General features: G+C 35.7%; 1 protein-coding gene across 1 annotated transcript in view; it reads right to left on the bottom strand.

Moving 5' to 3' along the window:
• Positions 1–12,860, bottom strand: part of TRPM7 (transient receptor potential cation channel subfamily M member 7) — a 58,582-nt gene that overhangs the window by 33,122 nt on the left and 12,600 nt on the right. Inside the window, exons 2-4 of the mRNA XM_087743809.1 lie at positions 3,812–3,891; positions 1,354–1,392; positions 664–862 (exon numbers count right to left, since the gene is read on the bottom strand). Coding sequence (XP_087599935.1) covers positions 664–862; positions 1,354–1,392; positions 3,812–3,891 — 318 coding nt within the window. The remainder of the gene's footprint in view (positions 1–663; positions 863–1,353; positions 1,393–3,811; positions 3,892–12,860) is intronic.

Below are 12,860 nucleotides of genomic sequence, written 5' to 3'. Positions count from 1 at the left end.
AGAATACGTCAGAATTTCCAGTTTTCTAGCCCCTCCAGTACATGCGCACTTGTGAACTGAGTTGGTTTCCAAAATTTCGACTTATTGGTATGCTTGTTTTTAACTAACCCCCTCTCCCAAAAAACTTAGTTATTCTGATCAGTACGATTATGCTTTAATAATTTTGAAAAAAAGAAGCATATTCACATCTGTCCATAATTTTAAATGATTTTTCAGGGTTTGAAAATTATGAATAGAGGGTTAAGATAGCAGATGTTACTTAACAGGTCCTGTAAAAATTTAACAGTAGCAAGTAAGCAAGCAGCACAGATAAGTAAGCTGTATTTTCATGAAGTCTGAAACAGTGACACTGAATTCTTAATGTAATGTTTTGCTAAAATGATTATGAATTCTTATCACTATTTGCAATTTGAAGGTAAGCCTGTACACAAATACAACTAATTCTGATAGATCTGAGCAACTTTTGTTATGAAAAATAAATTAAAAAATAGAAATTGGAAAGAATTCAGATCACAATAAAAAAAAATTAGAATAGTAGAGGGCACTTGTTTGTCACAATATAGGTGACATTGTTTTCAGCCTTTAATTTCAAAAGTTAAATGAAGCATTCACCATTTCTATCAACATGTTTAGAGTAAGAAAAAAAGAAAACGTCATACATGCCTTAGCCCTGTAAGAATGAGAGCCACCTTGAAAGTTGATGACACCATAAGCATCAGTAGAGGTCTGTTCTGTATGTTTTTCCACTGACCATTCTTCTATTTCCTGATTATAGTTTTCACCCAGCTTCACATCGGAGTATTTCATAGCAAGACTTGCAGTAAAACAAGCATGTTGTCTGACCAAGCGGCCACAACAGCACCTGCACCCAACCATATCGTTTAGAATACTTGAGTAAATACTATTATTAGAAGACAAGAGAAAAGAACTTTTTATCTATAACAGAGATACATCAGATTTAGAAAGCAAAGACTCTAAATATTATATAAACCTCTTTTCCAGAGCAAACCTTGTTGCCATAGATATTTGTAGCAAGAATTAATTACAATACATAATTATTATGCAAAATATTGAGGCTCACTGACATAGCAAGTTGGAGGCCAGAAGAAACTGAGTAGTCAGGACATAGAAAATTGATACTTTGAAGCCAAATATTTTATATAACCTTTATAAATCTGTGACCTACGTATTGCAGACAGTTCTTTATTCATTAGTCATATTTGTTTTACATCTAACCTTTCACTGACTTGTCATTTGCAATATTGATCAAAACTTTTTAAAACCCTATTATGAAAGTGCTTATTTAATGGAAAAAAAATATTCATAAATATTGTAATTACAAAGGACTATTACCTGACAAGTTGCTGACAAATCTGACATCCTGGAAGGCATCTATAAGAAATATTTAAATATATGAGTAAACTTCAGCTTCAGTTTTAGGGGCAGGGGGAGGGGGGGAACGAACCACTCACACAACTTCATGTGGTTACAGAAAGATTACCGAACAAGAGAGATCTCCAGTAAATGGAAAACATCATGCTCAAGTTTGCCCGTTTTTAACATGGTAACTTGTCTGTCTTGACTGTAGTTTACTTGGCAAGTAAAAACACATAAACATGCAAAAGCTTCAGTCCTGAGACTTCAGATGGGTTTTCAGGCTTTGAGCCATCAGTATCTGAAGCCCAGGAATATTTCAGACTGGATTGTCTGCGCTACTCAAACTGAAACATTTTGCTAGATGCTGAGAAGTTACTTACAGACCAGCATTTTCCTGGACTCATTCTAACTATACGTTGTTGCATCTATTCTACAAATTCATCCTTCTACTATACATGCAAGTTGAACTGCCTGTGTGGCAAGGTTATTCGATCATTTCTAAGTTACATGTGCAGAAAAAGATGTATTTGAACAAACCTTATACAGTACTATCTTTACAGAAAGTTTATTATATAAAAAGAATTCTTCGTTTGTACCCGCTTCCATCTTAAACATTTTCTGTGCTTTTCTGCTAACAGCTTTCGTAACATTGAAAATTAACATAGCAGGTAAATTTATACTACTGTTTTCCATAATTTTTATAAGCAGCTGTTAACCAATTATGGTTAAGAGCTAGTATGCAGAAGTGTACAAATACAGATGTTATACAGTAGTCTTACACTGTTTTCAGACTTTGAGCATAAACAATTTTTTAATTTTGTCCTCTATAGAAGTTACAGTCTGCTATTGATAATCTACATTTTTAATACTGAACTATAGCTTTAGATCTTCTCTAACAGTTATTAAAGTATAATTATGTATACTAAACGGTACAGATCAACAAAACATACCAAATACTCCTGTCTACATTTGTTTCATTTACACATAATTCACAAACAACAGTAAGTGATTCTTAGAAACCGAAGGGCAAAATCTGATGGAAAAGTTGTAAGGTATGCTACAAATGGGTTAAACTAAAAGTGCAAGTGTTGAAGATCATTTTGTTCCTTGTGAAGTGCTCTGGAAATTTTAACAGCTTCCTAATTACTTTGTTTGCATTTGCAAATTTTCCATGTGCTACAATCATGGCTATAAATTCTAAAAGCTTCTCACGTCACATGGTTTCAAGGAATGTGGTAAATTATTTACAATAACTTAAAAATTCTACAGCATTTACTTTGTTCTTTTTCTGCCTAAAAACAAAGTTCTTAAAAGAAAAATAATATTCTGCCCCAACAGAACAAAAGAGATTTATAACATTTTCATGGAAAAGATTGACATTGAAGTTTTCAGAAGTTCAGAAGAAAAGGTTTCTCAGCTGCTCTCAAATATACGAAGCTAAAAAAAGAAAAAAAGCTGATCTGAAATCCATAATGACAATAGTAAACATTTTGGGGAGAGAGAACTGCCTTAAAATACCAATTTTTAATCTGTTTTCAATTTGACCTTATTTAATCTGTGACATAGATGTCATGACCATGCACATCAAGTTCCATCATTGTAGGAACTCTTAAAATTACACCTGTAACGTTTAGTGAAGGTAAACTCTACCAATTAGATATGTTAGAGGTATCACTAATTTGGCTTGATTTCACATCTCTAATTTAGCATAAGGTAAAAGCAGCACGTGAGATGTGCAAAATATTCTTCATTAGTCTCAGTCTCCCCTTTAGAAACATATTTCCCCATTTTTCAGCCTCATTTTTTACTTACAGAACTTAAGGATGAAAAATTACTAGATACCACACGAAATCTTTCGATATCCGAACTGTTCTTATTTTATCTGTCTTCCCTGGAAGCAAATATTTCTTCAGTCTTTGTTTTGTACTTTTTTCTTCCAGCACGGTTCTTGTTTTTCTTTATTCTTCTATGAATTTTTCATCCCTTTTTCCTGCACTGTCAGGTTTATTTTTACACTTCACCCTACACTCACACTGCTGTTCTTTAAATTACAATAGAGTATGTCTCTATGAGACTTTGACTTCAGAACTATGCCACCAAAAAAAAAAAAAAAAATTACACCCCCCACACACACACTGTAGACACACCACAGACATCACTAGGAAGACTGGTAAGAAGAAGCAAAGAGAACAGGGGAACATTTATTAGAGGTTTCTGCAATGCCAAAGTACTTTCAGAAAAGGAAAAAAAAAAAATCTAAACTAAGCACGGAGAGTGATAATGCCCAGTCACAAAAGAGTGAACTAAAGACAGTATTTTATACAGACAGAGTAGTTAGTCCAAAAATCTATTATACACTCTCTTTACAATACTAACTTTTTTAATTTTAAAGAGCAGCAATGAGTTCTTGCATAATTTCTCATTTCTCATTTACCTGTGGGGGTCTTTTGAACTTGGTATAATATACACACACTCCCTCTTGGTGAAAGTATTTTCTATCCAGGATTTCTGGGACTGAAAAACAAAAAGTATAACAGTATCATAAAATACAAGTCATACAACTTTGCAATGAAAAATGCTTTTTAAGGAAACAAGAATTAGAACGAGGGTTTTTTTTTTTTATTTAAAAATGAAGGCAAGTACTCTCTAACAAAAAGAAGTTAAATTGTCATTGTCTCCCCAAAACTAACAAAACCATACATGACCCTATAAAAGCATCTCACACTGCCTAAAAGCTGAGATAACCAGAATCATTATATAACTTATTTTATATACAAATCCATTAAAATCCAAAGTAATATTTTTCAAAGCTAACATTTGAATAGTAAAAATTTGCAATATGCACATAAAGACATACCAAAATCCCCCAAACAATTTCAAAATAGACTGTTTACCTACCTTGCTAAGAAAAAAAAGTTAAATTTTTTAAAAATTAACTCCGCTACACTGAGATAATAGTAAGTTCATCTATTTACCTCTTTAATAAAGTAAAATTTTTACCTTGAAATTGTGGGTAAGGAAGTTTTCTAACACCACTGTCAATCTTTTCTAGTAGCAATAAATAGGTCATAACCTCTGTTCTTAATCAAGAGAATTTTCATCTCAATAAACAAATTTAATTACCATCTCTAAGCTGTGTCTTAAGCTTAAACTCGAAACATGTTCCGAAACATGAAATTAAGGATGTTTACTTCTTGAAATGCTTACCTATTTTAATAGCTGGACATAATTTCATTTCGGTTGCTTTAAACAACCACGTAACATTATCTTACACGATAATCTCAGGATTACATGCTAAACAATATGCATAACACCTGATGTCTACATCACATTTCAGCAATACATTGGGAAAGGAACTCAGACATGACTTTTACTAATAAAAAACAAGAAAAAATCTTGGGATGCCATTTTGCACCTTATGCAATATTGCTTTAAATCCTTATTAAGGTTACATTAAAATTTCTTCATTGCTAACAGCATGCCCTGTTCTACATTTACATTTTACCTTTAGAAAAATTTGAGACATTTCATACCTGTTCTATTTTACAACGAGGGGAAAAAAAGACTGATGTATATTATTCATAGGTATCTAAATAGAGGTATCTGGAAACTATGATGAAATTAAGATTTTTTTTTTTTCAGATCTATTATAACAGAAGATTCAGTAAAGATGGATGGTTTTTCACTCACCACAATTTCCAGATCAGTTTAAGATAATACAGAGAAATTATTACAGGTAAGAATGTACCAGCTAGTTTTAATATAGGCCCCTGGAAAACTGCTCCTCAACTGCCTACCCTCTTTCCAAACATTTCCCAGATTCAGCAGATCTTTCCCACATTATTCATCATGATCTCCTTCCAGTATTTTGTTTTAGTGAACTTTGACTATGAGTCTGTCAAGATGGCAACAAACTGCTGCTCCAGTTTCTGTCCTCACATTAAGAGGGCCACCAGTCTCTTCCAAGGAGGACGGAAAGTTGCAGGATCCAGGCACTTCCCAATAGAGAAAGAAGGGTAGAAGAGAGGTAGAGGCACAATCCACAGGGAAGAATCATGGCGGGGATGTAAATAACAGAATGAGCACTTGCACCATGTATCTTACATTTAAATTAGTATTATAAACACCTGGAATAAATAGCCAAAGCCATTATTTGCTACTGTTCTACCTCCTTTCCCTATACACAGGAAAGAATACTGTTACAATGGAGAAAGAAAGAAGGCCTAGCAAGGGAAAAACAGGATATTAGACATTATATGCAAACATAGTGTTATGAAGGTTTCTATTACATTTACGGTGCTTTTCCCTCTTCTTTGTTGTTTTTTTTTGTTTGTTTGTTTGTTTTCCTTTTTTTTTTTTTTCTTTCTCCTTTGGAGCAGGAGATCGAAGTAACTGACTCTAAACAGGCTTGTGAAAGAGAAGATCTCTTCCTCTGCTCTCGTCAAAATTAATCTCTAATCTTTCAGTGGCAATCTCCTCAGTTCTTGGATAAGACAAGCACATCAATTTCCATGAAGGAGCTGGGTATTTCCTAGGACACTTGTGCCTTACATGAGCTGGGCTTAAAACAGCTTTATCTCTTCTCTACCTTTATCAGAAGGTTAGCAGTGTTATAAAAATAAATTTGATATATGTGTATATGTACATTTATACATGTATATAATATTATATGTAAAAATATAAGTACAGTAGGTAGTCCAAATTTTTAGCTTCCTCCTCTCACAGTTGTTTTTTTTTTTAACGCTATTAAGCCTTAGCCTTTGTGATATGAATCCCAGTTCTGGAAGCTGGTTTCTGCTTAGCTGAGTGTCCCCACTGTTTATATGGGTATGTATTTTTGTACTTCATTTCTTAAAACTGGAGGTCTTGTATAGATCATTACTTTAATGTTGCAATAGTTTAAGCTTACATATGAACTCTGCAGGTCCGCCAGAATGCAAAAAGATACAGAGTAATTATTTAATACTTAAATGGTTTAGTCAGCTGGCTGAAACCACACCTTGAAGCAAGCTATCACAGGCATAACGTGCTAGATACTGGAATCTGAAGTATATAAACCACAAGTAATTGCATCAATTGCTCCATGCAATATTGTTTTATTATTGAGTGGTGATCAAAACTGGGGACAAGGAACACTGGCTCACAATATGCAACACCACTTTGCATAATAAACAGATCTGAAAATTATATAAAAAAAATTTATCTTAAAGAATGTACAGTTTTAACCACTCATCAAGGATTTCTCTCTATTCCTCAGTAGTGAAAGTATTTTCAGTAGAGCATGGGTACGTCTATGCAATTTACATGGAGAAGGCTCTATATTTTTATTAGAACATAGCTGGAACTTTTCATTTGGTAAAATTAGGCTCTCTCCAGAAGGACTCCTGTATGCCTATCAATCTTTATTGCAAGAGATTTTACACAGAACTTGCTAATTACAGAGTCTTGTTTTCAGTTGAGGAGAGGTGAAAAGGTAGGGTGGGGAGCAAACCAAAAAGAGAACAGACTAAGTGAGAGACATTTCCAATAAACGGGTAAAGATCACATTAAAAATGCAGGAAGAACTGACACACGGTATTGCCTTCCCTGTAAGAACGAACTACTATTACATAACGTTCCTGTGATGACCAGAAAAAGGAAGATGATGGGAGGACACTGTTAAGATAAATTAGTTGCAGCAATTACCTCTAAGAAATACTTCCTTATCAGCTAAAGATTAAGTTAAAATAGGAGATCAAGTCAGTAGTCAAAAATCAATACGCAAGTTATCAGACTGTTTTAAAAAAATTCCCCACTCTCATTAAAGCTTTTTAATCATCTTTACAGCATACACAACTACCCATCTTAAACTCTGCTTCCAGTAACGGGCCAACTTTTGCTGATTGACATGATCTGTTTTGCTAGTGTATTTTAAAAGGCGTACCTTACATGATGGTTACAGGCAACGTGGGCCAGGAGCTCTCAATAGTGAGCTCTGTAGTGCTGCTGTTCAAGAAAAGGGAAAGAAAAGGGGGGAAAAAAGGAACTATGAACCCTCCTGCAAAAACATATAGTCAGATTTTAGCAAAAAGCGCAAGTAGTATGAACATATAATGAGCTGCTTTTCAACTATTTACTTTCCTTTCCAACTTGCAACTTGAGGAAAAAAAAAAAAACTTAGCTTTCCAGACTCTCCCCTGCATATTTCAAATCCTCGAGCTGAATAAAATTGAAGACTTAGAAGAAAAATGTTAATACAATTAATATTACTCCAGAAGTACCTTCACTATCTTTTTCCTACAGGTAAGATATCTATGAAGATTTCAGCACATTAAGACCTCTTAGCAGTCAATGTTGGCAGAAACTCATCTGCACACCAAAAACCCCTTAATTTCTAGCTTTTGGAAGATGTACTACAGTAACTACTAACTCCTAGTCCTGAAGCAGCCAACAAGGTTTTTGCTCAGTCTTTAAGCTGTAGAGAGTTATGCAAGATACCTCATTCTGGTTGCACTGATTTCTCAGCAGACAACAAAGTTCACTGTGTCTTTCAATACTTCTGAAAGAACTTCAAGAAACAAAAAGCACACAGATTTGATTTAATAAGCTAGAAGAGATATACTCACCCTGGGATCACGATTAAAGGAAATACTTTAAACTATTTCCAATAAATAAGTGCTTTCATAACAGTTTCACCAGTGCTCAAATAATTGTAATTGCTGCATACCAACCTAGCACTGCCGCTGACAATTTTTCTGCAAAGCTGACCAGCTGAATCAGGAAACTGAAGTGGATTAAAAACCAATATTCCAAACTGTGACTTTTGTGGAAGGCTGATAATAGAGATTTCAATTACTGATTGAATAGACCTCAGTTTCAAATTTAGAAGTCATACCACTTTCTACAGCATCTCATATTTCAGCTTTCAAATCTCTGCTTACACTATATGGCAGTTCAATATATGCAATAGTTTTTAAAAGGAAAAGATCCTCTGATGTTATTTGCCCTTTATTTAAAAATAAATAGACTCTGTATTCTTTCCCCACCACCTCCAATTTTCCAGAAAGCTAAAGTTTCCATTTGGGCAAAAGAAAATACATGGAAAGTTTCAGGAAGCCTGAAAACAAGAAGATACAGTGGAAACTAACTGCAGCAGGAATACTCATGCTAGCGCTGCCGTAAAGCAGTCCTATCCATCTAGGTCACTTATAACCAACAAGATAAATTTCAAAACATTTCTGAGAGACGTTCTGCACTAGGAACGTCCTTTACCTTGTCTATTCAAGGAAATGTCCACTGACAAGTTACTGCTTCTTATATAACTATACATACTGCACACACTCTTTTCACGATTTGCAAGAGGATCTCTTATCTAAGATACCCACTCCATTAGCCAAACACGTGCTATACCATGGGACTGAACTGTGATCCCTGCCCAGCCAGCTAGCCCCTAACTGAGCACTGGGCTCCTGCAGCTAGAGCCAAAAGGCAGAAATTCCAAACAAACCTTTATCTTACTGCTTTTGTACTCAATACATCGAATAAAACCAAATAAAGTCAAACAACCAGGATGAATATGATACCCAATTAAGTTAATGCGTATCAAGTAGTTTAGAATCCATAAAACTTCTTGTGGGAAGAGGTGCCATAAATAAAATGCATGCTAGCTCTCACTGCAAAGGCTTCCAGCAGGGGCTTCAAACCCTTAAGGCAGTAAGAACTGTGCTCCAGGCAAAGTACCTGGACTTGTTCTTACTACAAATTAACTGAACGATACCAAAAATGTGCATCCTAGGAAGAGCTAAGTAACTAAGCTGCTGTGTACGGGGTGGAGAGTTATCTGAAAAACAGTTATGCCTACATTTCTCAAAGAAAATACCTAAAATTTTGTACTAAAAATGCTAGCAGAGTATAATTCAGTTTTTCAAGGAAACATCATTTGAGGAAAGTCTTCAGAACTTCAGCTAACATTAAGTACATAAGAAGACGGGAGTAGAAAAGAAAAAGGTAGGCAGTTTGATGCCATATATTTGCTAACGTTTGTTTTAAACTCCTGGCTCCAGCAAACCCCAGACATTTAATTTACTTGCTTTCCTTGCAATTTAAAATTACATACCTCTATAATTACTGCTTGGGTTTGTTTTGTTTTGTTTTTTTAAGGGGGGGGAGAAAACAAAGCATTTAGCCAGCTAGTATTACGAACTATATTTAAAAGACTCTGTGCTGAAGAATAACAGCACTGTCTGCCCAGAGAATACACAACACATTCAAGAGCTTACAAAATTTGTTCCTGAATCAATAACTTGAATATCAGTCAACCTTACCAATATTTTAAGTAACTTCTATAGAAAGTGTGGATATGTGCAATGCTAGAAAGACAAAAAAGCCCAACCAAATATTATCAAAATGCCAAATGATATTTATACAGAGTGCTTTAACATATCCCTGTGAAGTACGTCACTCTAAATGAGAAGGATTGCGGATTAAGATTAAGTTGTTGTTTAATCCACTACAAATGAAAATTTTTGCAAGGATATTTTACCTGCAGTCCACATCAGGATTATTTTATTGTTATTCTAAAACAACTACCAGCCTCATCTACAAGAAAAAGTTGTTTCATTTATTTTTTCTCAAACCCATTGGGGCACCTCTTGTCACAGAACCCGAACGGCTCAGACACAGACCCATCAGGCACAAAAGGTGTCTCTGCTATGTTGCAGATCCTGTTCTGAGCAGAACGGTTCACCTGGCTTCACTTAACTAATGTGAAACCAAACAGCTCTAGTTTTCTGTGTTGAAAGACTTCTCTAGTGAAAATATTGCTACGGTCCTGAAAATACATTGCTCAACAGGAAAAAAATATTGGTTTTATTTTAAATAAAAACTGTTGAGGAAGCAGGGAAAGAAAAAGGGCAGTCAGAGAAAGTCTGCTGTCAATTCTCCTGCACACTGTATTCAGAAGCAGACTTCAAATGAGGCAGCAATCGAAGATATCAATCTTCATATCAATGGCTTCCTTAGTGCCGAAAACAAACCTTCAGCAATCCTATTCTTTATTAAACAGTTCAGGAGATTTGCTCTGAACAGTTTTCACAGCAATCCAGGTCTCTAACAGAGTAGCTATTGTTTCATCAAGTTCTTCTCTGACGTAACGCAGCCACCACTGAACTCACCAAATCCACGTGCAGTTTTGGATGCAAAGAATACTTGGGATTTGTCAAAAGGGATTTTTACAGCTCTCTCAAACTTGATGACAGTGATTCCAATGTGCTGTTTGGAGAACAGGCTGCTTCTGTGGGAACTTTTTCACCAAACAATCACAAAGTGTAACATTAAGTTGTTTGGGGATTTTTTTTGTAGGTTCATTTAATTCAGAAGACCATAAATTCATATACAGAATCTCACATTCTGAAGTCGTTATTTTTAATCTTGATGCACCAAAATAAAACCCAGAGACCTAATATTTTTATTACATTCAGACTCAATCCACTTTACCCACATTATTGGGAAAGTCATCTTCTAACTGCAATACAGATCTTTCAGGGGTAAATTCAAAGCAAATCCAGCATATTTTTAAATTTTTTTTTTTAAATTGCTGGCTTAACACCCATGTGAAGGTGCATGCTGTTCTGCAGTTAGACCAGTCATAAAGTTACTCCTCCCTTTTAGAAAGTATTGAATCTTAAAATGCATACGCCATCCATACAAGGCATAAAAAAATATTAAAATACACCTAGAAAACATTTCACAACTGATTCTACAGTATGAGAGATCTCAGGTCACGCTGGAATAAATCATCAGTTGATTTCAGAAGACACATGCACACTGGTATAATTCCAAAATGGCTTTCTCTCAGCTGAGGTAACAATAAACACCTTCAGAGATAAATGTCCAGTTACCAGATACAGTAATTAAACAAACTTGCCAAAACCAGAGACTCTATAAGACTGTGTCAGCACAGCAGATGGCACGCTGTTCCTGAACATGCCTTCAGAAAAGCAGATTATCCTATTGAGGGTGGGGTGGGTGTATTTTGTTTTTTATTTCCCAACTTTCATCCACAGAATTTGGAATTTTGGTAGGAAAAGAAAACACAGAAGAAGGTAGACCAGTTTCACTGCTGTAAACTGGAGGAAGTAAATTGATTTCAACATAGTTTACATTTGCAATCCTCCCAACTAATGAAATACCAAGCTAAAAAATGTTAGCCCTTCTAAAGAATCTATAAATGACCTTCTATGAAGTCCCAGACCAATCAAATTCCGATGCATTCCATAAAGTATTTCAAAACATATACCAAAGCTATGATCTAGAAGCAACAAACCAGGAATTAGCTCACTGGGTTTTCAAAGGAGATGAAAATAATTCTTTACCCCCTAAGACTTAGAACCATAGATGAAAGAAAAGGATAGAAAGGGAACATGTGGTAGTAACTGCAAGGAAAATATAGCTACAGCCTTTCAGCCAACGTTTTTAACTCTCATACCCACTTTGTTCAAATGAGAGATTCCAAAAAAATACATGGCAAAAGTACATAGGAATGCTTTCAAACCTGTCATACAGTGCCTGCTTCTTTCTGCCAGGGTCCCTTGTTCAAAACCCGTTTTTAATTATGTCAAGTCACCAATAAACCAATCCCAAATCTCTTACATTTTTAAACACCCAACCTACTTCTTCCTTATCTACAGTGATACAATTGTATAGTCTGCGTACACTTCACCTCTCTTAACACCAACGATTTAGCTGCAGTCTGCAGTCGTTCTAATCTTACCATTGATGCAGACTACAAGCCTACACATTCTCTTAAATAAGACCAGCAGGGAGGTACAGTCAGCATATCTACCCACCAACACGCAACAAAAACGATGCCAAGCCTTTTTAAGTGGGTCAAATAATTTCTGTGGGTGTCAAGGATGGCCACTCAGCCTGGTCCTTTCCGCAGGGACTGATGGGACACACTGTGCGTGGCTGCTAAGACCTCTGCACGTCCTGGCTCACCAGATTTACTCCACATGAAAGCATTAGTTTCATTCATACCCCACATTTCTAGCAAATGCTGGGATTACCTTGCACATGCCACACAGGGTGTATGAACAGACAATCCTATAAACTCTGGGTTTATTTTTGGAAGGAATGAGGCTTGGGGCACACTTTCAGAGCTAAAACAATTCACATAGCCTGGATCCGTTGGCTGTCCTCCCCAAGCAACTTCCAGTCCCGTCCCCATCACATAGGGAATACAAATCACAGATGCAAGAAAGGAGTTAGTGGTGGCCACCTCTGGAAATAAGGCAGTACGAAAGGGCTCCTGCGACCAGCCAAATAATTAATCCCACCCTCGGTTTGCTTCCGATTTGCTCCCAGATGAAAAAAGCTCAGCTCTGGCAGCTGCTATTCATAGACAGAGTACAGGCTGCAAGTTCAGTTCACCTAGTGCAAAGGATATATTTCAGCTTTATTTGAGCTGCAGATTTAAAGAAGATCTTGCCTTTCTGGTTCATGAA

This window comes from Nipponia nippon, unplaced genomic scaffold (assembly GCF_047370975.1).
Source record: "Nipponia nippon isolate SJK-2023a ecotype South Korea unplaced genomic scaffold, ASM4737097v1 scaffold_9, whole genome shotgun sequence".
NCBI classification, from domain to species: Eukaryota; Metazoa; Chordata; class Aves; order Pelecaniformes; family Threskiornithidae; genus Nipponia; species Nipponia nippon.
This window is presented reverse-complemented; position numbering and strand designations above follow the sequence as displayed.